General features: G+C 50.7%; 1 protein-coding gene across 1 annotated transcript in view; it reads right to left on the bottom strand.

Annotated features, from left to right (window-relative positions):
• Positions 1 to 17,159: 17,159 nt before the first annotated feature.
• Positions 17,160 to 27,752, bottom strand: part of Adgrd1 (adhesion G protein-coupled receptor D1) — a 116,736-nt gene continuing 106,143 nt past the window's right edge. The window contains exons 21-25 of the mRNA XM_026783480.1: positions 22,674 to 22,765; positions 20,810 to 20,936; positions 20,464 to 20,505; positions 20,089 to 20,181; positions 17,160 to 19,142 (exon numbers count right to left, since the gene is read on the bottom strand). Of these exons, the coding sequence (XP_026639281.1) occupies positions 19,047 to 19,142; positions 20,089 to 20,181; positions 20,464 to 20,505; positions 20,810 to 20,936; positions 22,674 to 22,765 (450 nt within the window). The 3' untranslated portion in view covers positions 17,160 to 19,046. The remainder of the gene's footprint in view (positions 19,143 to 20,088; positions 20,182 to 20,463; positions 20,506 to 20,809; positions 20,937 to 22,673; positions 22,766 to 27,752) is intronic.

Genomic DNA, 27,752 nt, shown 5'->3' with positions numbered 1-27,752 from the left:
TTAGGGGTGGTTCAGATTAAGCTGGTCAAGCCTGGGGACACAGACTGTTCCCATCCTACAGACCCAGGGGAAGCTGACTCTTGGCAGGGCAGGCGGGCACCCTGAAGCTCCCAGATCCCCTTAGGGCAAAAGAGGTTCCAATCAGTCCTCTAAGGGCTGCTCCCAGAAGGTCACTCAGCTCGTCCTTTTAGTCTTGAGCTCCCCTAATGCCCAGCATCCCTCCAGCATAGCCACTCACACAGAGGGACCCTATCCAGGGCCATCTTCTTCCTGGGTTCTTTATCAGGGCAAGGGCTCATGGGTAGTAAGTCCCATGACAGGTTTAGTCAGGTAAGGGATGTGATTGAAGGGAAACTGGGAAGTGGAGAGGTGGCTTGCTCTTCATCACATTGAAAGGCAGAAGGAGTGAAAAGCCGCCACAGAACAGAGTTCGGGGGAGGGGGCAGGCTACGAGGTCTTTAGCACAATAGACATGACCAGCGGAACTTGTTCTCGTGTGGTCACTCCTCCTGCTCTGCGGCCTTACCACACCTCTGTCCCCCATATACAGGGTCCACCTCCCCAGAGCCTCGATCTCCCTCCTCCCACATCTCCATCTAGACCTCCCCCAAATTTCACCTCCTTGCACAGCCCTTCTTCAACAGACTTAGAGTGACCCTTCATATTGATCGCTGTAGCATAGAGCCCACATCAAAGAGCACACTGGCCAGACTCTGCCCTCTCCCTCAGGCAAGGTTCTCTATGCTTCCTGCTCAGCTTACCAGACACGGGCCACAAATTCCAGCCATTGACGCTCACGGGGGTCTTCAAATCAGGTAAAGCTCCAGAAGTAATTGCACCAGGATTACTCCAGAAGTAATCTCATCCCAGGGATGAGGCTGAGCCGCTATCACACAGTTGCGCCTATGTGCATCCTTTAGCAGACTGGATGAAAAGCCTCCCTCTCTAGCATGGCCAGCATCCCCCAGTTCCTGTTCCACATCCCTGCCATCAGAATACAGCACTAACCTTTGCGCTCATGGGTCCTCCATAGATGGGTCCCTGCACCAGCATAGATGCTCTAAGGATTCCAGTGCCTAAAAGAGGAAGAGTTCAGACCAGAACTGGCCATGTGTCCACCGGAGGCAGGTGACACACACACTCCGCTGTATTTCTCACAGTAAATCCCCTCCCCCACTGGAAAGCCCATCTACATGCCCCTGAAAGAAGATACAACAGGTGCAGCTGGGTATGGGCCTCAGGGTCATGGTTGCCGCCGCAGACACCTCCTCCTGATGTGCAGGCCCCATCTGGATCATCTTAGTAGCGACACCGTGGCTACAGCAGGATGTAGCCAGGGCTTGGAGCCTCTCCATTTTGTTGATGGACAGATCAGAGGCTGAGGGTGTGGAAAGTGGGTGGGAGAGACCCCTGGGGCTGTAGGCTCACTGTGTTCTCCCCACATGAAGACCCTCCTTTGTGCATTTAGTTCTTTATGAGTTGAGTCGCTCAACCACTGGCTAGAAATGATCAAGGGGGCCATTCAAGTGTTTTGTTTTGTTTTGTATTTTTTTTAAAAAGCAGAATTGGATTTAAACCGCACTCACCCAGGTCACCTTGATGCTATCTCTGTCCTGGCTACTTATGCTTCAGAGCTCCGAGGTACGACCCTGGTATTGGGGGGGTCCAGCTTGCGGAGGTGGCAACATGTGAAAACTGGATCCAGCCTTAACGCATATGCGGCCATACGGGGATCATCTCTTGGTAGCTCAGTTTCCTCTTGCTAAAATGCTGACATTGGTACCCAGAGCACCGAGTGAAGGTCAAATATGAGCATTGTTCAGTAGCCCTCGCTGCAGGCCCACACAGCAGACTCTTGGTAAACACTGTCAGTACCGACTTCCCTGGTGCTGGCGGACAGTCAAGGGTGCAGGGTTGGGAATCCACTGGGCCCTCTAAGCGTGTCTCTTGGTGACAGAGGTGCTGGGGTGCAAGGTTCTAATCACACAATGCCCCCTCCCTCAGAAACAGAGTTCTGGCCTCCGTAATTATTTATGTTAATATCCACTTCTCTCCCTAAACCAGCCTTCCTTATGATCTCAGTCCCAATATTTAAACGTCCATTTTGGGATAATCACGGGAGCAGGCGAGACTATTTGTTATTTTTTAACACAGAAATTGATATTCTGGTTTCATAAATCCTGCCTTTCACGCATCGCCTATGGGTTATTAGCGTTCAGTCAGCGCATCCATTTTGCCCCTTCATATCTCATTTCTCCGGCTCACCTTCCTGAGGAAGGAGACAGGCTCATGAGTCCGCAGTCAGCTCACTCTGGGCTCTTTTTAATTTACACCTGACAGAAAACTAAAATTGCTCAAACTTCAACTTCCCATTTTCCCTCCGCTGTCTTTTCAGCCACTATTGTTCCCTTTTCTCTGTGTTTTTTTTTTAAAGATAAAACTTCAAAAATGTAGAGGGAACGATTTGCAAGTGGGCAGGTCAACGCATATTCATGATGTTTGGCAGAGGCTTGGCATCTTCCGGGTGTAACTCTTTCTCCTGCTTGCCTAGAGTGTGATACATTTGTATACATTTTACCCCTTTAGCTTCTGCAATAAATAGAATTGTTTCATAATTGCGCTTTAGATTGTTCTTTGGTGATTGAATATGAACAGCTGGGCTTTGTGTTGATCGTGCCTCTTGCCACTCTGCTGAGTTTGTTAATGTGTACGTGGGTGGGGTAGAGAGAAAGAGAGGGAGAGAGACTTTGCAGTTGTTAAAATGAGACTTGACTTGATTTTTAATGGTGCTTGTGTGCTAGTGAACAGGAGCGCAGGTGCCAAAGGAGACCAGAAGGGGGCGACAGATCCACAGGAGCTGGAGTGGCATGTGGTTGTGAGGCCCCAGACCCCCATGCTAAAAACCAACTCAACAATAAAAACAGTAAGAAAAGAACCAGCTCAAGAGCAGTGGGCACCCTTAATCACTGAGCCATCTCGCCAGTGTAATAACCAGAGGTTGGGGTGACATCTGTTGGGGTCCACCCTTGATGGGGTTCAAATGTTCCAGGGTAGGGGCGTGTGAATTAGAAAAAATAGGTAGGAGGAATAAAGATACAAAAGAAATACAGAGACAGAACAGAACCGGGAGGATTATCCAGTGTGTACTGAATATTGAATATGCCTGTGTTTATTTTCCACATGCTTATATACCCCAAGCCATCAAAGGAAGGAAGAAGGCAAAAGACTGCTTTAACAAAGGACAAACAGAACAATCACTTAGTATAATACTTGAAATATCAAGCAACTATATCCTTTAGTTAAGCATTCTGTTGTTTAGGCAGGACATGTAATGACCACACCTTAGACCAAGCATTCTGCAGGCAGCCGCTCCCTAGGTCAAACCTCCTGTCATATCCTTGAAGGAGCAGGAATAGGCTTGAATTTTTGACCTTTGGTCATGGTGAGGCTGATCCACCTCTATGGGCCACCTTAATATCCAGAACACCAGGTAGCCACACCCTAGGCCAGGATGTCTTGTTTGTAGCCTTAAGTCAGACTTCTTGCCAATAACCTTGAAAGAGCAAGAACAGGCTTGAGCTCTCTGACCTCAGTCAAGGTGGAGCGGACGCGCTTCTGCGGGCCCCCACACCCCAGCCACCAGTTGTTTGGAAGGTTTTTTTTTTTCCTTTTTAAGAACTAGCTATAGGTTTTCCTGAATCAGCTGATTTTTCTATCTTATCTCTGCTGTGCCCTTTGTTCCCTCTCTCCCACTGGTTTGGGTTTTCCTTTGCTCATCTTTAGAAAATTATGAAGTAAGATCACGGATTTGACCTCTTTCTGTTTTAACTTTGCTGTTCACAGCTATATATTACCCCGGCAGAGCGGCTTTCCCTGCAGTCCAAAAGCTTGGTGTCTTTTTAATCTTTTTCTTCTTTATTTCATTCTAAAGGTATTTCCCCCAGGATTTCTTCTTTTAACAGCTTTTTATTATTATTTATTTATTTTGGATTTCTTTCTTTTTCTTTTTTTCTTTTCTTTTTTTGAGACATGGTTTCTCTGTGTAGCTTTGGCGCTTGTCCTGGAACTAGTTCTTGTAGACCAGGTTGACCTCAAACTCACAGATATCCACCTGCCTCTGCCTCCCAAGTGCTGGGATTAAAGGCGTGAGCCACCACCACCCGGCCTTCTGACAGCTCTCTAGAGCGTGTGGCTCGGTGCCTTTGTACATCTCTCTTGTCTTTCTCTTGCCCTCGGCTAGCTTCGGTCCATTCTGTGTTGTTAGTCATTTGAAACAAAGACAAAGCAAAGGTCTATCCTGGACAAGGCTCCACACGGGCACGCATCCTGTGGGTGTTGGCACCCTGGTCTCTTGGTCCAGCTGGATAGTGGTGTCCCCCATTCGGTTTCCATCCCTGTCCGTCATCACTGCTCCTGGCAGCACCCCCATTTCTCCTCTCATTTTCAATGCCCTTGCATAAACCTTCCCTCAATGAACCCCCAGTTCATCAGAGCACCCTGACAACTGGGCCAACCCTCACAACACACACCAGACACCACCCGTTTCTTCTCCCCCCCATTATTATCTCAGGAAGGCCCAACCGCAGGAGAGGCTGTGGCTTCACCTCCCAGATGCCATGAGAGGCCGATGGTGAGGGTGGACACCAAGGGGCACAGCTGAGGTTTGACACATGGTTGAAAAAACTTTAATTATCTGGAAAATAGAATTCAAAATATTTTAGATGAAGTCAAATTAGCCTCCAGCTGGGACTCCGGCTGAGCAGATGTCACCATTATCACATCTCGCTGCCTCTGCCTTCCCTGAATCTCTGCCGCGTGAGTTTAATTCACAGAACTTAGCCTTGCTCTCCTGCTCGCACGCCACACCTGAGAGGCCTGGACCGGTGCAGTCACGGCAGCCAGTGGTGAGGTAGTGCCGCAGACCAGGGGGGGTCAAAGTCCAGGGCCCAACCAGCCATGGTCTTGTCTTGGACACAGGCTGTCATCACGAAATCCATGTGGGCTCCAGAAAAGACAGGGCCTGTCCTCACAAGGTGCAGACAGTGTTCAGGGGCTCGTGCCTGAACCAGCGATGACAGAGAGGAATTCCCCGCTGCTCTGTAAGTGATGGTGTGTGGCTCAGAGCCACCAGGGAGAGGATAAATGGCCCCAAGAGCCTGTGGATGTGTGAAAGCCCAGATCATAAAGAGCAGTTTTCTTAACAAAATCCATCTTTAGATGTATGGTTTTCATAGCTGGGATGGGAAAAGCACAAAACACCCTTATCTGAACAGAACACGAAAACACTCTGGCAGATCCAAGAGCTCTCTGAGCCGGGAAGCCACTGCTGGGCCTCCACCAGGTTTGTTTAGAAAGGGCAGCATTGTCCGCAAGGTGGGAACTCACAGGGTCTTGGCTCAGCTGGTGGGCCTGTCAGGACTCTGCAGGATGCTGTGCGGGTCCCCCTGGGGCACGCCCTTCTCACCCCTGGCTCCTGTCAATCTCAAGGTCAGCTCCACCCTGAAAATGAAAGCCAGCTTGCTTCTATAGAAGAGCTGTTTTCCTCTACTTTTGAAAACCTGGCCTCCCGCATCAGCTTCCTGCCACCACCTTCAAAACCCACCACTGACTTCGAGGCTCAGCGGATGCATGTGTGGTTTTGTTTTGTTTACTTTTTTATAGATCAGAAGTCACACGGCTCAAGTCAAAGCGTCAGTAGGTTGCTCACCTTTCTAGAGACCTGAGGGGAAGCACGTTGGAGGATTCAGGTTTTAACACTGAGGTCCCTTTCCCCTGATGGCTGCCAGTTGAAGTTTTACCAGCTTCTTTTGCCCTTGTGTTCACTGTGGCTCACTTCTCCTTTGTTTTCAAAGATATGTCTTTGCTCTGATTCGTCAGTGGACTCCTTCTGGGCATGATTATCTTACCAGAAGGACTCACGGGGTGACACTGGTCTGCCTTGGGTCCTTTATGCTCCCTGTGACCTCTAGTTCCACAACCCTAATCACAAAGTATCTTTCCTTGGATTGGTGACATGCTCACAGATTCTGGGGATTGTAGTGGACGTCTAAGGGACCATTGTCCACCTGCCAACCCCAGCATCTCGAGTAGAGTTGAGGTGGAAGTTATCCTGACTCCATTTCCCCACACGAGTTGCCCCGTGACTTGATGAGGGATTCTCTGTCCACCTCATCCAACTTTAAGGTCAAACTTCCCAAGGTCAATGGCTTCCAAAGGTTCTTCGCAGAACTTGAGTCTGGGTAGTCAGATCTTTGGGATGCCCTCAGATGTGGGTTTCTAGAGTACAGTGGACAGAAGTTGATCGAGTCGGTCCCCTTTGAAGTGCGGGAGTGTCTATGCCTGTCAGTCATGGCCAGTGAGAACAGGAATAGATGTCCAAGAAAATTAGGAATAGGGATTCCAGGCCAATGCTCAACTTTCAAGCCCTGGGAATGGCTTCCCCTCTCTAAGCACAGATGAGGTTAAATGAACATCCGAGGGCCCTTCTGGCACGTAACCTCGTGTACAATCTACGTCCAGGGAAATGCCTTTTTAAATCCAACAGAGTCTCTTTCATAGACCTGTCAATCAGATCTGATCTTATCTTTTTTTTCCTTCATCTCCACAGAGACAAACAGCTTTCTCCTGCTAACACTGCCGCCCACCCCCATCTCCCACCCCTTCCCTTGCTCCAGCCCACCCCCACTGCGCTCCTACCCTAAGCCTTGACTTCCTGGTTTCTTCTCCTGGGGTACACCCCCCCACACACAATTACCATCTTGAAGAACCTCCCTTGGTGGAGCTTGCCAATTTCTCCAGGGGCTTTTGAAGCAAAAATGAAATATACATGAAATTTTCAAAGACTGATTGGAAAGGATAAGGAATAAACACAGTAAAACTAATCAATCAGACATGCCAGATAACCAACGGTGAACTCTAATCCTTGCACAAGAAACTGCAGCATGTGGCTTTTGTATCTGAGCCCTGGGATGTAGGATGCTGAGTGATAGCTGAACTGGGCAACGGTAGAGCCCAGGGCGTGCAGGAGGACGCGTGTCACTTCCCTGCTTCTTCTCCATCACAAGATATGCCTTCTTTGGTAACAGATGCAGAAGAGGATCGTGACCATAATCATTTCCAAAGATCTGTTCTTACAAAGTAATGTCCATCTCTGTCCTAATTAACTTCAGCTGTCAATTAACAAGCCTAGAGTCATATGAGGGACACGCCTCCATTGAGGAATTGCCTAGGTCAGATTGGCCTGTGGGAATGTGTAGAAGGCTCAGCCCACTGTGGGTGGTGTCATTCCCTAGGCTGGTGGTCTTAGGTGGTACAAGAAGGCTGGGTAAGCAAGAGCGATTGATTGAGCCAGCATGCAATGTTCTTCCATGGTTTCTTCTTTGGGTATCTATTTAAGTTCCTGTCCCAGCTTCCCTCAGTGACAGACTATGACCTGGAAGTATAAGCAAAATCAACCCTTCCCTTCCCTAAGTTGCTTTGTTTAGGTCAGAGAATTTTGGCTCAGCCACAGAAAGGAAATGAGAACAACTTCCTAGCCATACCACCTGCCCATCTCTCCGGACAGGAGATTCTGTGCTCACTGCGATCAGTGCAGGACCAGGCCACCACTATCTCCACTGCGAAGGAGAGAGGCTATGATGGCGCACACCCCAAAAGTCAGATGTCTCTGCACCTGCGATCTCAAGGAGTAACAATGTAGCCTCAATGCGGCCACCCCTTATTGCACGAGAGGTAGACGAACTGCAGAATGGAATAAATTTTTCAGTGACCCCACCTGCTACCAAGGGTTTCTGAGGCAGAAGCGGCTGCAGCAGATACGAGGGGAGCTTGAGAGGTGCCTGTAGAGAAAGATTGGCAGATGTTCACAGAGCCTCACGGAGATTTGCTTGCTCCCTTTTCAGTCAGACCATTCTGGATCCTGCTGGCTAGCTGCTGCTGTGGTGGGCCAAGGGCCACAGGGCCTGGGCTCTTTCTCTCTGTATAGCCTCAGATCTCTCCATGGGGCTTGTGCCCCCCCCCCTCCTCTGGATAGAACTGTAGCTGCTGCAATCCCATCTGCTCCCTGGAGACTCCACCAAGAGCTCACCACCTTCGCGTGTGTCTCAAAGCTTCCCATGTCATTAGGCCGCGTTTCTGGTTCCCGAATGAAGCGGAAAATCCCGGGACTAGGGTTTCACGCCAGCAGGCACGTCCACAGTCTGCAGCTTTCTGATAGCCCGGCTCAGTGGTGGATGATCCTGTCAGCCTCCGAGGCTGTATGCTAAGCATTTAGGATACAAACTCAAAATCCACTCCCGGCTTGGGGACCCACCCAATTACAGCCTATTCCATGTGGAGTGGATGTAGGAAGTAAGAGGAGGTACTTGAGACTCAGGGGCATCACCCATGTGGGTTCTAAGAGGACCACGCCGTTACTGGGTCTGGGGGGAGGAGGTGGCAGCTCTCTAGAAGCAGGTAAGAGCTGGGTATGTATGCGTGGCCTGAAGGCAACCAGACAGGGGCTGAGAAAGTGGAGCTGAGGTGAGAAGCAGGTGCTCAGGCTCAGTCCCGTCTTAAAGTCCAGAATCCTAAAGGTGGGGGACTGTGGTGGTATGAATAGCTGTGGCCCTCAAAGACTCATGTATTTGAAAGCTGGGCCCATAGGGAATGGCACTGTTAGGAGACCTATTAGGCACAATGGCACTTGTTGGAGTAGGTGTGGCCTTGTTAGAGGCAGTGTGTCACTGTGGGGGCAGGCTTTGAGGTCTCCTATGCTCAAGCTACACCCAGTGTGATAGCTTCTGCTGCCTGCAGATCAAGATGGAGAACTCTCAGCGCCTTCTCCAGCACCATGTTTGCCTGCATGCTGCCGGGTCCCACCGTGATGACCATGGACTAAACCTCTGATCTGGAAGACAGCCCCAATCAAATGTTTTCCTTTATAAGAGTTACTGTGGTCATGGTGTTTCTTCACAACAATAAAACCCTAACTAAGACAGAAACTTTCCAGGCAACAGAACAGATGTAACGAGCATGATTCTTTTCTTTTCTTTTCTTTTTTTTTTTTTTTTGAGACAGGGTTTCTCTGTAGCTTTGGTGCCCATCCCGGAACTAGCTCTTCTAGACCAGGCTGGCCTCGAACTCCCAGAGATCCTCCTGACTCTGCCTCCCGAGTGCTGGGATTAAAGGCGTGCGCCACCACCGCCCGGCAGTTTTCAAGGAAAATCTTTATAGTGGGTCCCTTGGGAGCCTGAGACCCTGGCGGGCCGCATCTCTGATCCACAGAGAGGCCCGTGACCCTAGCCTGTTCTTTGTCTCTGATTGGTGCAGGGATGGTCCACACATGGTCCAGCCAGTCCAATCCCAGGAAATGTGATTTGCCCTAGGGCGGGTGGCAAAGGATCTCACACTTTCCATGCCCTATACCCTGCCTCTAGAGATCAACTCAGGGCCAATCAGAGTGAGGGTCAGACCTGCCCCGGGACTGACAGGAGCTGGGTCTGGAAGGAAGCAAGGGTGACCAGTGTCCATCCTGGCACAGTGGCCACAGCTTCCAGATTCTGAAGTCAAAGCTTGAGAAGCCACAGCAACAGCTGAGATGGAAGGACTGAGCTTGGCTCTGATGATGTCATGAAGCCCTGCCCCCAGCCTGGCTGGAGACAGGCCTACTCTGTAGAGATTTGATTCTGAGAGTCAGCCCTGCCCCTCCCCTTTTGTTTCCTGAACACACCTGAGGTAGTAGCTTGTGTTCCTGTTACCCAGCTCTGCCACACTGAGCACTCAAGCCTCAGTTTCCCCTCTGTGAGAGGAGTCAGAGAGGCTCCCAAATGAAGCTGTCACAGGCATGAGGGCATTGGTGATGTGGGTGTCCAGAAGGGCCATTTTTTCACTTCTGCACTTCTCTACCCAACATGAGGACGAGGCAGAGAAACACTGGCTATCCAGAAACATTGCTGCCCCAAAAAGATGCTGTTCCCTAAAGCAAAACCCATTGCCTATTTGAGTTCTCTGCATCCATCCTGGTCAGATCAAAAGGAGCTGGCAGGAGAGGCTCTGCCCACTGGGGCTGCAGTCCATGGAGAGGTCTGCCTGTGTAGACATTGCTGCCCAGGGCCTGTCCTCATAGAGTTCCTCCCCAACACTCAAGCAGGCTTCCAGGCTGTCCCTGTGAGAGGAGAGCAAGCTTAGCCTTGGCAATGCTGTTAGCTTTCTCCAGGCACCAGAGACCCATGGGAAGTTGAATGCACACCCTACACCATTTGGACAAAGTGGGGTGCTCTAGGGAACCACTTGTGCACAACCTACACCATTTGGAGAGAGTGGGGTGCGTAGGGAACCACTGTGGGCATCATTCATGGGAGTGAGGCATCTGGTCACCAGGAGAACACAGATATGATGACTGTAAGTGACACACTCCTCACATGTGAGCTGCAGGGAACACACACGCTGGAGTCACAGAGCATACACACATAGTGCACGTAAGTGACCTGCAGAGTCACACCTCCCTGTGGCAGTGAGAACATGCCAAAGCAGACACAGGGACCCCAAAATGACACACACACAGAGACCATATACAGGAAATTGCTCATATCAGCCCCGTGCTCAACCATGTGACCCACAGGGTAAGGCAGGAAGAAACAGGCACCCCAGACAAACACTGACACATGACACGTGCAAGGGACTCAAGATGGTGACACATTCTAATAACAAGGCAGTTGAAACACAAGCGATGTGGACAATAGACCAAAGCCGCTCACACCTCAACATAATACATGTGAGGAGCCCACCTGTTGCCCAAGTGAGCACGCACAGGCTCCACATAGCCTGTGTTTGGTGGGCATATATAATACAAGAGGGTTGCCTTATTTCCCATTGTCAATTGTTCAGTAAGTGCTTTGCAGTAAAGCCTTTATCTCCTAGATTAAAAAAAAATGCTTATGCAGACAGTCCTGGTTGACATCTACATAAATCTCCCTCTTGCATTCTGCTGCCCAGGCTTGCCCCCAGCACCCCTGCTCTTCCCGGAAATGCAGCACAGCCGGGGTGTGTGACTGCTGAGTCCAGATGTGAGAGAGCACAGGACCCAGGAAGTCTCTGGAAGCTTCAGCTTGGCTGGCACTGCTGAGAAAACACCTGCTTCCTGCATTATTAAAGGACTCTCAGGATGCGGTTGGTGGACCGTGGGAGTGATGCTGGTCCCAGCTGTCCATCTTTGCATCTTTCATGGTAAAGTGATGCAGCTGTATTATCTCCCAGCACTCACCACACTGACTCTTGGGAGACCGTGGACCACGGATAGTCTAGGTCCCTGAAGGGAGCACAGGAATGCAGGCTGCTGTGTACCAGCCACTTCAGCATGACACTGTCTGATCCGAGACCTTTCCCACACCATGTGACATGCACAGGGCCTTAGACCCAGGTTTTATAGAAAGGCAGTTCACTCTGGTGCTTTTGACACACGTGTCTGGCGTGATACAAGTGCACTCAGAGTCTTTGACTTCCTAGGTGTGCATCTAGCGAATCACTTTTCTTGTCTTTAAAGCAGGGTGTAAGGATTTGGGGTGTGTAACTATCCAATTAATATCCTTGTCTTTAAGGTGGGGTGTAAATGAGCAGATGGGTTCCTGTCATCTGAACTGCCCAGAGTCACAGTCTGCAGCTTGGGACCCAGGAACCAGGAGCCAGTCCTAGAGATGGTGGACTGAGACCACAGCACAGCATGGGTTTGAGCTCTCTGGCCACAAACACTGCTGCCCGGGCTCTGGTACCCACTCAGTGCATATGGATTCCAGACACGCCATGGCCATGCTCTGTGAGACAGGCTTGGGAATTAGACCATGCCTTATAATGACTCTGCCCAAACTGCCCTGGCTCTCCTCCCAAACTGGCTCTCCTGCCAGCATGCCACCTATTCATGACACTCTCTCTCAGAGGAGCTCGGAGAGCTAAGAAAGGAGGTTCTGTGTGAATTAAAAGTGCATTAACGCTCTCAAAGGACATCAAAGTCAATTTCAGTTTTCCAGAACAAAGTGCCTATCTCAGAGCCGCATCATGGTTCCCAGCATTAGGAGTGCCCCCTCCAGTGCCATCTCTACTGCTCACTTCCTGGGCGTGGTCTGTGCCGTGACACTGGCCATCGTTTTAATCACAAGCCCATAATGCACAAATGTAATTGGGAGGAAAGGAGACACAGGCCCCTTGGAGGGTAATTATGTGCTTGTTACGGCTCATTTTCCGTGTCTCATGGTGTGTGTAACTCACTCTAGGAGCCCAGCAAGGACCTGGGTGGAGCAGTGCCATGTGTCACACTGCACACATTTCTAAGTTTCTGTGTCCAGGCTCTGTCTGTGTTGCTGTAGGTGTAAATACTGCGGGACAGAGCACCCTGGCCCCTGGGGTGTCTCCCATCTATAGCAGATTCGGAAGGAGGCCTGAGACTTTCCTATCAAGGCAAGAGTTAAGCCAGCAGACATTACAAAGGAAGAGCATGGCAGGCTCTAATGACATGGCACAGAAGTCTGGGGAAGAAGTCCCCAGGAAGTGACATTTAAACTGAGAACTTTGAGCCAGGTAGGTGAGAGACTGAGAAGAAATACAGAGCCGCAAGTTCATGATGAGGTCACAAAGAGACCCTGGGTATTCAAAGCTATGTCCCTGCTCCCAGCCTTCCAGCCTCCCAGCCTTTAGATTATTCCATACCCCTTGGGGCCTCCCTTAGGGCACCGTGAGGCCCAGTTGGGAACCTGCAGAGAACGGAGGCAGAAGTGGTTGGGAAAAGGCACAGACAGACCACAGCTCAGCAGGAAGTCAGGCGTGTCTCCGGGGATATTGCCATGACACTTTGTCACTGAGCTTTAGAGGAAATAGATGACACCATCACAAGTCAGCACCCTGCCAGGCAGGTGAGGAAAAGCACAGGCTGCAGCTGCACCTGCTGGCACATCCTGCCATCACCCACTGTTGCCCGACCGCTGAGGAAACTCGTGGGGCAGCCCGGTGACAGCAGGTGACTTGCTAGAGGCTGGAGAGGAGTGGAGAAGTCCCTGCTCCTGAGAGACTCCTATATTTATAACCCAGCTGGCGAGGGTTAGATGGATGTCCTGCATAGGCAGGCAACACACCTACAAGTTCCAGAGGCAGGGTTCTGGAAGACCTACTGCCATAAAGTTGGGGCTCTGCACCATGGTGTACCCCAAAGAGATGGCCACCTGCTACTAGGACACAGTGGGGACCACAGGGAACTAAGGGTGCACCCCACAATGAAGGCATGAACACATGGGACCCTGGGTACCCCCAATGCTTAGGGGATGGCCATGGACAGCTATGTGCTTGTGGCACACTGAGAGGGAGAGTCACTGGGGACTTTGAGGGGTGCAGCTGAATCCCAGCTGCAGGGAGCTGTTCTCTGCAGTCAGTCCACCTATGACCAGGCATCACTCCTCTAGTGACAGGTGGGCCATCTGTGAGTGACTGAGAACTCCATGCCACAGGAGCTGAGACAGGACAAAAGCTTACTTCCCTAACAAACCTAAGTGGACAGTACCATGTAGAGCTGGCCTTGTGTTTACCTCTGTACGGGAAGGGCCTGTTCTGTCCTGTCTCTAGGGTCCCCTCTGTGTTTGACTTCTCTGAAGTTCCACCATGGCTGCTGAAACTCCACGTCAATGACAGCCTGTGGCAGGAAAGCCATCATCCCACCTGACTCTAGTCTGACTGCCCCAGCCCCCTCCCACCTTGGGTACCGGCTTCACACTGAGTCACAGTAGCCATGGCTTGCATCCTAAGATGTACCCAGGGAGAGGCAAAGACATTCTCCCAGCATGGCCAGAGGAGAGGAAGGATGTCGTGGGCACCAGTCCCTAGCCCTTGTGGAAGGAGCCTGGCCAGTTTCCATCCACAGCACACAGCAAGAGAGGAGGATGACCATTCTGCAAAAGCAGGCGACGAACACAGAGCAAGAGGCCGCCTGCAGCATAGCTGAGCTCACAGCTGCAAACCCAAAGGATGCAGAAGAGGCTATGGGGCCAATTACAGAGCAGCTGAGATGGAGGCAGGAGGCGCCAGGATCCTGGATCCCTGGACAGATTCCATTAGGCCCATCCTTTCTTCCTGATTAAATCTCCTCTAAGTGCAGCCTTCCTAAGGGAGAGCGCTGAAGGCTTGCCGCTTGCAAGGGCCACAGGTGGCATCCCCCAGAACCCTGCCTCAGCTCCCAGCCAGAGGTGATGTGTGGCACAGTCCTTCCTGCCAGAGTGATATCCTGGGGACCCTGCAGTGACCCACCAGGGCCTCCATGGTGCGTCCAAGAGGGGGTTCCGCGGTGTATCCGAGGGCAACTCTACCCCAGTCAGGGACCTGGGTCTCTCTCATCCATCCTCACTGATCAGCTGTAACTAGCTAGAAACGTCTTTATACTAACTACCTGTGCACTCTAAAATTGACAGCACAGTGTCCCTGGGAAATAGGGGCAGCCACCCTTGTAGCTCAGGGGCTGAGGGGCTGCCATGCCAATCTCTAGAGAGGGGGAAATGACAGAGATTGAGCCTAAAGTAGTGGTGCACACCTTTAATCCCAGCACTCAGGAAGCAGAGGCAGCCGGATCTCTGAGTTCAAGGCCAGCCTGGTCTACAGAGTGAGTTCCAGGATAGCCAGAGCTGCACGGTGAAACCCTGACTTAAAAAGCAAATAAATAAAGTTTCTGTGGTTAATGTCTTAAGCACCATCATGGAAAAGGAACAAAGCAGGCAAGACAGATGGAAGAGGTCAATAGGCAGACACAGAAGTGACTATCAGAATGCAATCCTCCACTTAAAGCCCTCCTACAGCAATACAGAAGGCCTCCGGAGACCATGGTGATCCAGACAGCCAGGGAAGGAGTGGGTAGTTTGTAAACAGACTAAAAAACTCCTAAGCAGAAATAGAAGGTGTTCTAAGAGTCCTGGGGGCAGGAGCTGGCCCCCCCTTCCCCCCTCCCCACGAAAGAGGAAGCTGTGTGAACCCGGGAAGAGACTGTAGTGTGTGTGTGTGTGTGTGTGTGTGTGTGTGTGTGTGTGTGTGTGTGTGTGTGTGTAAAAACGACTGGGCCAGTGAGTGACTCAGTTGGTACAGGTACTTGATGCCAGACCTGCCAACCTGAGTTGATCTCCAGAACCTGCAGGGTGGAAGGAGAAAACCAATACCAGCAAATAGTCCTCCGATTCAGCCATCAGCTCCACACAGGCTAGGTCTGAGTCTCTGTCTCTCCCAAAGTAATTTTAAAAATAAAGACAGGAGCTAGAGAGACGGCTCATTGCTCAAGAGAACTTCCTGTTCTGGCAGAGTACTGGGGTAGCATCTCCAGCACCCACATGTACCATCTGTAACTCTAGCTCCAGGAGACTGATGCCCTCTTCTGGCCTCCTTGGGTATTGTAGACACATGGTGCACAGACATATACACAGGTGAAAGACCCAGAGACATGAAAATCTTTTAATCATAGGATGTTTTCAATTAAAATGAATAAGGTCAACGGTAATGACTGAGAGCTTCCCAACACACCAACTATGCATGCAGGAAGCCTACATGGAGCAACACATACACGCAAACACAGACACACACACACACACTCAGAAAGTCAACCAAGACGCACCATTAAAATTGTGCAAAGCCCAGGTAAATTTCTCCTTAGTTGGGAGTGGGAGCCCAGATTACCCACAAAGCAGCAAGAATAGCATTCCAGGGAACTTCCTACCAACTCTGCTCAGGAAGATGGGGGGGGGGGGTGATAGCCGAGCAATTGAAAGAGGAAAACACACCCGTGTTGAATTACATAATTCTAGCAAAATCATCCTATGAAGAAAATTAACTCTATCTCAGACAAGCGGCCAGGGGATGGATACTCAGCAGAGCTTCCTGGCAGGACACGGTGAGTTTCTTCAGAAAGCAGAGTGATTAGATCAGATATAAATCCTAGTTAACGTGACGAACAGAGCCCTGGGAGTGGAACAGCCGAGAAGAAATAGGGGAAGGTAAGATAAAGCGCTGTTTTGGTTCTAAATTGATTTAAGAACTAACCGTTCAGCTACGGTAGCATGGCAGCAGCCTTACCTTATTGAGTTTTGTCTTTTGCAGTTTCTGCTGCCTGTGGTCTACCACAGTCTAAAAGTGTGAAATGAAAAAGACCCCAGAAATAAATAATTAATTTTTTTTAAACTGCATGCCCTTCTGAGGGCTGCCATAAAATCTCAATGCTGTTCTGTTCTATCCACCTGGAATGTGGATCTTCCATCTGTCTAGTGTGTCCATGTCATGCATGCCTCCTGCCTGTTAGCTGGAAGCATCTGCACCACGTGATGCTTCCTGCCCGTCCATCTAGCACATGCCCCACTACATATAGGATTGACCCATTAGTGTACAGCATCCACACTGTACATGCCCCCTGCTTGTTGGTCTGTCACATCCATGCCATATTGGCTTCTACCTGCCAATCACTCAGTAGCCTTGGTCATGAGATCAACAATGATTGGTTCAAATCAGGCTTATCTAGGAGGCTAATGCTACACTATGATGCTCAGGTCATCGGTACATCTCATCTGTCTCACAGGCACTGTGCCACCTCCCATCCTCCCAGGAAGAAAACACAAGCATAGTGCATTAAGAGAAATATCAGAGTCACGCCTCTCCTGACATTGTTATAGTTTGACAATCACTGTTGCTTTTTATCTCTTACTAGGACTGTAAGTCACAACCCACCGGCCAATGAGAAGGGCTGGACCTACTGTAAGCGAGGCTCATGAAATCAAATACCTGCTAGGCTGCACATCAACCAAACTCTCCAGCATTAGCCCAAACCTTCCCCTGCCACCAAGAGCTAATTTTAGCAGAATAAAGAAGCAGCAGGTTGCAGCCAGTGAGGGAAATGCATTTGGAAGGACTGTCTACTACAGCAAACAGTCTAGAAAGACCCAAGCCAGACAGCTCCCTCTGTGGTTCCCTTCCTTCCCGAGCCTGCCATCTGCCCTGGGGTGCTCCCACCCACCCCTGGGTACAGACCCCTGGGCTGGAATATACCGGGTATACAGTAGGCGCTGGGGCTTTTGAGACAGCGTCATGTTCAGGTGCCACTAAGCACAGATTGCGAAGCCCGACACTCTAGTTAAGGACATTAAGAGTTTATTTCATCAAAATCGCAACATGTCTTCACGATAGCAGCAACTCATCATCTCCCCTCTGCCGTAACTTCTCACACACACCATTCTTTCTAATTTATGTGGGGCCAAATTACACACAGATAATAAATGATTGCAGAAGCCAAAGTCGGTAGTCTATAAATAAACTGCGCTCTCTCACTCACTGGGAACGGGAAGCCGAGATAGGGTCTGCTCTTCACTTCTCTCGATATATCAGCTACGTGAGAGCGAGTATTACCAAAAAGCCAGAAACTGAGCATCCTATGGGAAGTAAAGCCAGCCCTGGCCTGCCTTGCCTCAGTGGAAGCCCAGCACACGTGGCAGGGATACAGTGTTCTCACTACTGGGAGCTCAGCAGGGCAGGTCGGACGCTGGGTCACTGGTGTCTGGTTTGAGGAGTAGTGAGATGCTGAGCAGTGACCACACACATTCTATAGGAGGGACTTGTCACCAAGCACAGAGTCTCAGCATGGCCAAAGGGGCTGCAGGAGGGTCACAGGGACCCAGGTGGCTGATAGATTTAAGTCCTGGCTTGGACAGCACAAATTCGAGTCTTATAGCCTCATGGCTTCTGGAAGAGATGCCTGCATGGGGGCTGTCACTTAGGGGCTGGGTGTGGCTCAGTGTGGAGTGCTTGCCTAGCTATGCCAGGCCCTGGCTCTATTTCATTACAGTGGAAAAAAGAAAAGGAAACAATTTAAGCCAAAAAGATCCATAGAACTGAGTGGAAACTAAAGGCAAGAAAGTGGGCGGGGGAGGGGGTAGGTAGGAGCTCAGGGATGTCATGGGAAGTGAGGGTTTTCCAGTATCAGGGCCAGACTGGTCCTCTGGGCTGTGCATGTCACAGACACTTAGGTTCCTATCCTAAGACAATTTAGGCTAGTTGGACCTCACAGCCTGTTCCATTATTCTCCGTGATCCCCACCCACACGAGGATCTTGTTGACAAGCAGTTGTCACAGTGACTGCACCTCTCAGGGCTAAGTCATGCCTCCAGTGGCCACCCTGCCTAGCGGTGGAGACTTGGTGCCGTCACTAATGGGAAGAAATCAGTTTCTGCAGTGTGGTTGGTCTGATGTGTGACATGAGGGACATCCAGCAGGGAAAGCAGTCCACAGGGATAGCTGCACCCGCAGAAAACCAGGAGATGCTGATGCAGGTGGATGCCCAGCATGGGGTCTCAGCCCTGGAGGGGGCAGGGGACAGTAGGGAGCCTTGTGTCTGAAAAGGCTTTTTAAGACTGACTTTAGGTCCAGCGAGGCACAGCTTGCTAGAAATAGGCTGAGTCAGTTCCTAAGCAGTGGCTCCGTTAGGCTGTCTTCACAAGACTCCATACACAGGAGAGTGGGTGACTCCAGACAGGCAAAGGCAGAGACCCCAGAACTGCTAAGGTGAGAGGTGGCCCAATTAGTGGCCCCTTACATGAAGATGTTCATTCCAATTGGTGCTGGCCTCATTCCCCCACATAACCCTGCTACCTCTGTTGACCCTTTGGAGACACACAGGGGCTGAAATATCCCTCAGGACTCCGAGTCCTGGCTGAGGCTATGCCCTCTTGCAGCTGCATCCTTAGGCCTCATTTACCACAGCCTTGCTGGTGCGGTGCTCTGTGCACAGGGTAACAAGGGAGGTTTACACTTAGGTGTCACCAAAGACTACTTTGTGCTCTGGGGTCCACAGAGGACAGAAGTGCCTACTGCATCAGGGAAGAAGGGCCACATAATCGTTGGCCACACCCCCCTGAGTCAACTTGCAGTGCTAGGGAGACACTCTGCACAGTCATAGCTTGGGGCTGTAAACCCAGGCCGAGGCAGCAAGGAAAGGGACCCATGATGGAGGCAGGGTGTGCATTTTTCTCTGCTACGGGGAAGGCACTCGTTTTGAGTGGCAGCCAGCCTGATCACACAGCGGATAGGTCCACACGGTGGGCAGAATGGCTGCTCTTGTCCCATGGGCTTAACTTTGTAGATGCCGTGCCTGGCCGGGTCCCGTTGACCTACAAAACACAAAGGGAGGTGTGAAGATAATTTCAAGAGATAGAGTTCATTCCATGTGACTACAAAAAGCTTTGGGTCAGGGACCATGTGAGGATCTGGGGTCCCACTTCTGAGACACAGGCTCTGAACACCCAAAGAGTCCAGACCAAACCCATGCAGGTTCCTAGCCCACCAAGACCAGGTTCTTTGCTCATTACCAGTCAGCCAGGTGCACTCTCTTCATGGAACATGCCATACATGCCAAACGTGTGTGTGTGTGTGTGTGTGTGTGTGTGTGTGTGTGTGTGTATGTGGGGGTGGGGCTGTTAGACAAAGCTAAGCTTCATCTTTGCTCTCTTGAGTTGTTTATTCCCCTGAAGTGGACAGACAATGGCCATTAGGCAAATGGCTGAGGTGGGAGTTTGGCCATAAGTCAGTGACACTTTTACCTACTGCCATCCAAGGAGGAAACCCTAGAGCAGTGGTTCTCAACCTGTGGGTCTCGAGGTTGCCTATCAGATACCTGCATATCCGATATTTACATTATGGCTCATAACCATAGCAAAATTACAGTTACAAAGCAGCAATGAAAATAATTTAATAGCTGTGGGGGTGGTCACAACATGAGGAACTGCATTAAAGGGTCGCAGCATTAGGGAGATTGAGAACTGCAAGGGGTTAGTAAATGGCAGAGAAGTGGACTGCATCTACAACCCTTCCAGGGGCCTGAAGAAGAGGGTGCAATGGGTGGAGCTCTGCATTTAAACAATGGCTTGCAAGTAGCATGCATCCTGCGTTAAGCAGAGACTATGTCTGTCTGCAAAGCAGGCTTGCAGCCAGGTTGATGTCCAGGTTTGCTGGTTCAGGGTTTAACCTGAGGATGGTGAGGGGGTGGAGGAAGGCATTTGGAACTGGTTTAGTAAAGCCAGGGAAGGGGCTCAGGAAGACCTGAAGCATTGTACTCACGATATCAGAACTGAAGGGCTTTGTGCTTGTGGTACGGCCAGAGCTGCTCGTGAGGGACCACACCTTGGTCTTGTGCTTGAAGGCAGCTCTCACCTTCAAAGGCAGAAGAAGGAGCCTTAGTGGGAACTCCAGAGGTTGGTATAGCAAATTCTCAGGGGTCGTTGCCAACAGCCTCTAGAGACTTACTCTGTCCTGAGCCCCAAGCACCCCACACAAGGGCAGGGCATCAAAGTTGGTACAGTATCAACATCAGAGTCAGTGGTTCCTAAGGAGGGCCTGACAAAGGTTGTATCACCCTAGACAACACTGCCCTTCTCTGTGCCCTCATGGAAGTGAGAAGCCACTTGGAGCTGTGACAGGGTGGGATAGACGTACCTCTGAGTTTAGGAGACAGTGAAAAAGGAAGATGAAAAGGCCCTGGGAAGGAAGGGGAGAGAGCGTCAGAGCCACGCATGACACAAGGTCCCCCCAACACTCAATTCTGATGGTGACATGAGCACAGGTCACTGTATGGGGTTTGCTGTGACCTGGAGCCTAAGGCTTGAAGTCCCAGAAAAGGGGAAATTTCCAGATGGCTCAATTCAGCCTAAGACCCTTATCACCACCCCAATTCCAAGCAGAGGACACCTGATTGCCTTAGCTGCACCTTGGTGTTCACACCTGACAGGGATGATGGGAGCAGACCATGCTGCCAACCTATTGGCCTGCAGGCTTCCCTTACCTGCAAGGAGTTGAGCACAGCAAACATGTATTGGAAGACCAGGGCCCGGTCACTGACAGCAAGCACTCCAAATACCCATGAGGTTCCCAGGATGGGTAGCAACACAGCAACAGCTTTGGCTGTCAACCTGGAACAAGGGAGGTGGCATTCATGTTAGCAGTGGGCAGGTAGACTAGACCAGGAGGGCCTTGGGGTGCCAAGTCTGCAGGGAGAAGAAATGACTCAGTGGGGAATGAGATTGGGTTGTCTGTGGACACTTGACGGCATGGTGCTTGTCATTTTAGCTCTGCAAATGCCAATCTGCCTTCCCAGAGTACACTTATACCTGAAGACCCTGGAGCCCAGATAGGGCCAGCACTTGGTGGTGCTTCTGCAGTGAGATGTAGGGGTGAAGCGACCTCCCAGCTGAGCTCTGGGAGAGATGGTGGGTAGAATGGGGGTGGTAGGATTGCATATGTCCTGGACACAGTGCCAACCTTGGTACTACAGGGGCCAGGTTAAGATAGGAGCAAAAACCTAGGCTGGGTATGAAAGCTGGGTAAGGATGGTGACCCTGACCACTGAAGGCCTTAGGCCTGAAGGTGGAGTGAGAAAGAACAGCCCCCGTCCTGGTCAGGCCACAGTGGGCAGGGAACAGACCCAGGATCCCCTACCCCTCAGAGGAAAGTGGACAGGAAGTGCTCCTGATGCTCCTGAATGTGCTTCCTCATTCAGGCACAGCCTAGAAGGTTCCAGAGGCGGGAAAAGCCCAAGAGAGCTGCCACTTGTCAAGTTAATTTATGGGGTTTAGAATAATTATCTCATTGATTTGCTGTTGCCTGTTCATGGTTTTGTTTGTTTGTTTGTTTTTTGCTCAATACACTATTTTTAAAGTGGCTTACAGGATACCAGTAGCCTGGCACCCCAGCTGTTATTGCAGGAGCTCCCAAACCACCTGTGAGGGGCTCTCAGCCGTGATCCTTAGGGTTCAGGATGCTGACAGTTCCCTATGGTCAAGGAGGACTATGAGTCTTGGGTTCATGAGTCCCAGGAGTGAATCCCATTCCACTGGGCACAAGGCCTAGCCATGATCACCATAGTATCCTCCCCGCCACACACACACAACAAACAGGAAGGAAGACACTCTCCCAAAGAGGACACTGGCCACTGCTGTTCTACCTCTGATCGGAGGGAGGAGTATGGATTTAGGCATGAAGCCCGTTCAAAGAATGGGAACTGAGCCCAGGAGGATGTATCTACATGTATGGGGTATCTTATAGGCTCAGGACTTTGTGGTCACTGTGTCTCCTGCCCCATCCAGTTGCTGTAGGTATTTCTGATGTTTGCCATTGGCAGGCCCCAGTAGATAAACACCAGGAACCCAGGCAACCTCAATTGGCATGTCAGGTCCATGAGAGGTGTGGTACTTCCAAAGACTCCTTCTCCTTTAGTGGTAGCCCAGTGAGTGTGAAACACGGCTTTCTAGAATGTTCCCTCACATGGCATCCCAAGAAGAGGGCCCTGATAGACTCTTTCCGCTGTGAAGGAAGTGAAGAGCAGAGAGGCCCATTGCTGCTGGAACTAGAAGTCAAATTTCCATCTCCAGAATCTTCATTTCCCCTCCCTCTAGCTGTCTCTGATTCTGACTGGAGAAGCCCCCAGAGGACATATTCATACGGCTGCATTAAGATCTCATCTTGAGTCACCAGGAGTAAGGAGTGCAATAAGGACCCAAACCAACCAAGACTGGCCATGCAGGTCTTGAGAATGCAGAGCCAGACGAAGACTCAGATGCTGGTCCCGGGAAGCAACCTTGTCCCTCCTAAAGCCTCAAGTGGCACCCATGGGCAGTGCAGTGGGGTGTGGACACTCGGGGTCAACTTACTTGAAGGCACTAGGGTCCCCGTGTATCTTGTAGTTGTCGGTGCTGACGTGGGAGATGACCCTCGTCACAGCTACCAAAATGACAATGTTGACCTGCGAGAGAGGAGAGAGAGGGAGACAATGAGAGGCAGGGTCCACCCACAGGACACAGGGACATACCCCACGGTAGCCACTCCTCCACCAACAGGGAACACACAGCTGGGACAGGTTCAAGGCAATTCTCTGGGCTTTCAGCAGGACAGATGCCACCTAAGCCTGTCCCGCAAGCATCATGGCAGGAAGCATGAGGTTGACCTTTGGGGTCAAATGAGTCAGTCAGAGCTCATCTCATGCTTGCTCACTCCGTCTGACCCTGGACACCTCTGTGGGTCTTGGGAATCTCTGCTTCCCATGAAGTGAGAAAGATTGGCTGGGGCAAACTGACCGGGGAAAGAGTAGATACCTCATTTGTCCAGCCCTTACATGGCAGCTGGCTCTCACCACGCACATACCATGTGATGTTTGAAAGCCACAGCAGTAGGGAGTGTCATCTGTACCCAGCACTGCCTCTGCTCCAGGGTGGGGACATGGGACATGCTGGGTGGCTCCCATGCTGGGCCAGCAGTAAGGGGTCTCTGCTCTAACCCAGCTCCTCCCCTCCTGGCAGCTCTCTTGAATCTTAACTGCTAAGGGGCATGGTGTGACTAGCCGGGGGAATGACTCACAGTCTCTTTCTGCTTGAGGGACCTCCAGTGGGTTGGGAGAGCCACACTTGTAGCCAGAGCCCGTTCCCTTAAGTGCTAAAATCTTCATGGTCATTAGGAAGCCAGCTCCAGGCTCATGACCTTAGAGCTGACAGAGCTTTTGCAATCAGGCCTCCCAGGGACGCTGTTAGCCTGTCCAGCCTTGTGCACTGCCAGATCAGGCACACCTGGAGAGGCCTGCAGTCAAGACCTCTGACCCCCACAGCCTTGTAGCAACATGCCTGCATCCGTAGCCAAGGTGACTGTGTCCCAGTCCATTCTGAGACCCCTCTGAACCCTCTGATTTGGGGGGACTTGGGATGCTTTCCCCTCTCGGATTCCAGCTGGTACTTTTCCACTGCAACCCTCTCCCTCTGCCTCCTCCCGGCTCCCATCCGTCATCGGGAGCCTTTTGTTAAAGGTTTTCAGCAGAGACAATTCTGGGTCTGTGCTCCGCCGGGAAAATGAGGCACCGTGGGTACCTCGCCTGTCCTGTCTAGACTCTTGCTTATGCTAACCGTCAGACATGAACAAAAGCTTAACCGTCACTTTCCCCTGGTGCCTTGTTGCCCTGGGTAACAACAGAGTCTCCCGAGGTCGGAGAAGATGAGAAAGGTTAATGCATAACCAGCTAGCACAGTGTCACGCAGCGTCCAGTAATTCAGCTGCCCTCCAGCCTTCCCACAACTGATGACAGTGGCCAGAAAACCGCATTTGACAGGAGCAAGAAGAGGCAGTGGGAGTGGTGGGCTGCTGGCTTTTAGACTCACTTGTGCTCCAAGTCGGACAGCGACAGAAGTCGGAGGGAGCTACTTGTGGCGACTGATTCAAGGGGCAGGGGCGTCATCTCAGACCACTAGGGCCATTGACACCTGCAAGCATCCTGCTGTCTTCAGTCATAGTGCCCCAGGCTGTATGCCCCCATATCTTACAGAGCACCCACTGTGTCCCCAAGAGAGAGCAGAGAGGGAACAACCCCAGCTCACAAAGTCACGGACCCTTCTGATCATCCTGAGATTCAGTAGGTTAGGTGGGGAGAGCAATTAATAAATGCCTTTTTGTTTGTATCCTTTCAGTTCCTTTCCGGGGTGCTGGGTTTCTAATAACACAATTCTTCCTGCTGTCCCCCCTGATTCGGGGGGAGGGGAGAGCGATTCCCTTTCTCGTTGGCATGCTGCCAGCCTGCCCCTTTCAGTTTGGGAATTTATAGCTTAACTACCTCACACACCTGCAAAGGCTGTTGGCTGATGATTGGAAGCAAATTGGCTATGCACCAGTGGACTACAGATGTGGCCTGCGGGGCTCTCTATAGGTTAGACCTGTGACATAGTCATGGTCCCTTTTCCTGCCTACAGTTCCAAGGCCCTGTATCCCCTGAAGGAGACACTACTAGGGTAAAGATGCAGACGGAGGTACCCAGTCTGAAAAAAACCCTTGGTGATGGGGAAGCTAGTATCAAGCCTGCTCCCTTGAAGAGAGTTGATACTGGGGGATGGAGGAGTGGACGTGGGCAAAGATTGTTCATATATTCATATTTTTCATATATTGTCTGACTACTTTTTAATTTGGAACAATTATAAATTAAAAGTAAAATCACTTGAAACTCATTTCGGTGAACACGTCAACAGCATCCCTGGGGTGGGGTCGCAAAGCTATTTAACTGGGCTAGGTCCTAGTGACTCGGGGGTGGCAGTGGGTCTGGGGACGGGCCACTGGGATGCTGCCTGTGGGAGAGATTCTGATACCTTGTGTGAGGTCAGAGGTCATACTAGCCAGCTCCTCATGTGAGTTGAGAAACTGCATCATGACCAGCAGGTCACTTGAGCTCACAGTCACAGCACCTTCTCCAGACACTAGAAAAGGAGGCTCCATTCCAGATCTCAGATCAAAGACCAGAGGTATAGCTTCATGTTCCCAGTCTTGCTTCTAAACCAGGCTGCCAACAGGGCCACCAACTCATGATAGAGTGTTTCACACATGGGCAAATGTAACAGGTGGTAACTTCAGGGCTTTTTGACCGAACTGCTCAAGAACCACAGTGTTTCAGCACCAGCACGGCTGCTCATATTGCTCCATCCCCCACTCAACACAATTTCTATTTTTTTTATGTTTCTCTGTTCTTGATTTCTGCCCTCCACACAGCCTAGGACCTTGGACCTGGTCCACCATATTTGTAGCGACTTATCCACATCTGTGGGTTTACATCTATTGCTGTGCCAGGACCATCCTGGCAGCTGTGGCACCGGGAGAGGCTGACCCTGCGTCTGTGTAGGAATTCAAGCTAGTGGCTTACAGACAACATAATCTAGAATTTCACAGAACTACAAAACAGGGTGGCCTCTTGGCTCCATTCTGCTCACTCTGGCCCACATTCTAACAGAATTAGGGAGGCCTGGTTTGGTTGAGATGCTGCGTAACGTGACTGTCAGGGGTTTGCAGCAATTTGCGTGGCCAGTCAGGATGAGGACAAACTATTGAGGGCAAATAATAAAGGTCCAATTCCAAGCTGTATTTCAGAATAGAAGAGGAAAACTGCACACCAGGCAGTCAAACCTAAAGCCGATCACAGGCCAACATGACCCAGGAAAAGATTACGGTTGCCTCTGGGGGACAAAGGAAGCATGGTAGGTGAAGTGAAGCCTCTGGGGGTGGGCCAGGCTCTGCAGCTCTGTCAGCTCAGGGTCATCTAGGACCTTGTGGAAAAACATTGGGATGTGCACCAGCGTTTTACAGGGAGAAGAAGCTATCCACATCTGCACACATATACACAATTTATAGTGTTCCCAGTGCTACACTGTGTCCCGGAATTCCTGTGTCTGTGACTGCCTGGGAACTCTAAAGCCACAGCCTTGTATGTGGCTCTGAACTTATGTGCTCTGTATATGTGCCTATAGCTTTGTCTATAATGTGTCTACGTGCCTGTATTTCTGTGTAATCATGGATCTATGTGCCCACAGCTTTATGTATCTATGTGCCTATAATTCTGTGTCTGTAGCTATGAATCTATGGACCTGTAGTTCTGTCTGTCATCTATCTATCTATCTATCTATCTATCTATCTATCTATCTATCTATCTATCTATCTATCTATCTATCTGGACCTGTAGCTCCATGGATCTGGAGATCTATGTCTGTAGCTCTGTGTATTTATATACGTATGAACCTGTAGCTCTGTAGATCTGTGGATCTAGGAGCCTATAGCCTTGTGGATCTGAGGATCTATGGGCCTGTAGCTCTGCATCTGCATCTACCTACTCGTGTGTTTATACTTGGCTTCTCGGGAAAGACAAGGATTTTGAATACCAGACTCCTTCTCTTTCTTATACCTGGAGGCACCGTCCTCCTCTTCTTGTTGAGACAGGACCAGCCCAATCCACCGTGGGCCACAGTCTGCAATACCCATTCTCTTCATGAAGTCTCTCTTCTTCGTGGGGGACGGTAGTGTCCTTGCTCCTTGAGCTAACCTGCATTCCCTTGTGGCCAAGCTTCTACTGCATAACCACAGACTTTCACAGCGTTTTGAGGTGGGGCATTCAGAGAGGTGATATATTAAACTGAGGTCACTTGTATGGGTTGTACTCAAACAGAGCTATGGCCTCCCACAGGCAAATGGCCAAGGAGAGAGGGAACCAGGGGAACTGACCTGCTGAGCTTTTGATTTCGGATAGCTGGCTTCTGGAACAGTAAGAGAATAATTTCCTTCATTCAAGCCCCTGGTCTATGGTACTTTCTTGCAAGATCTTGAGCAGATGAAGTCCTGGGGGAACTTCTGGTCCATTGGACAGGGCTTCATTTAGCATCATTAAGTGGGATGATGGGTCCTGATGCTGGGGGCTCAGTTCTGCTTTTCTCTTTAGCTCAAGGACTCGGTGGCCAGCTACTGTGCACAACCTCCCGCACCTGCAGCCTAGCCCTCGCTAGAACAAGTAAAACTACACCTTCTGACACACATATCCTACTTTCTAGAATGACTCTACTTGAGAAGTTTGCAAACCAGCCTGGTGGTGGGGGCGCACCCTTTTAATCCCCACACTAGGGAGGCAGGTGGATCTCTGGGTTCAAGGCCAGCATGGTCTACAGAAGGAGTCTCAGAACAGCGGGGCCACACGGAGAAACCCTAGCTCCAAAACCTGGGCTGGAAAGGGGATTCTGCCGTTAAGAGCATGCACTGCTCTTGCAAAGGACCTGAGGCTGGTTCCCAGCAGCGACACCAGGGATCTCATAACTGACTGTAACTCCTGCTCTGAGGAATCCTGTGCTTCCAGCCTCCACGGGCTCCTGCACTCACACTCACGGGCACAAACCCGCGCAAAGATGCGTACATCCACAACATTTAAAATAATAAAAATAAATCTTGAA

The sequence above is a fragment of the Microtus ochrogaster genome, chromosome 2 (assembly GCF_000317375.1).
Source record: "Microtus ochrogaster isolate Prairie Vole_2 chromosome 2, MicOch1.0, whole genome shotgun sequence".
In the NCBI taxonomy this organism is placed as follows: Eukaryota; Metazoa; Chordata; class Mammalia; order Rodentia; family Cricetidae; genus Microtus; species Microtus ochrogaster.
Note: the sequence above shows the minus strand (reverse complement) of the source record. Positions and strands in the feature narration are given on the sequence as shown.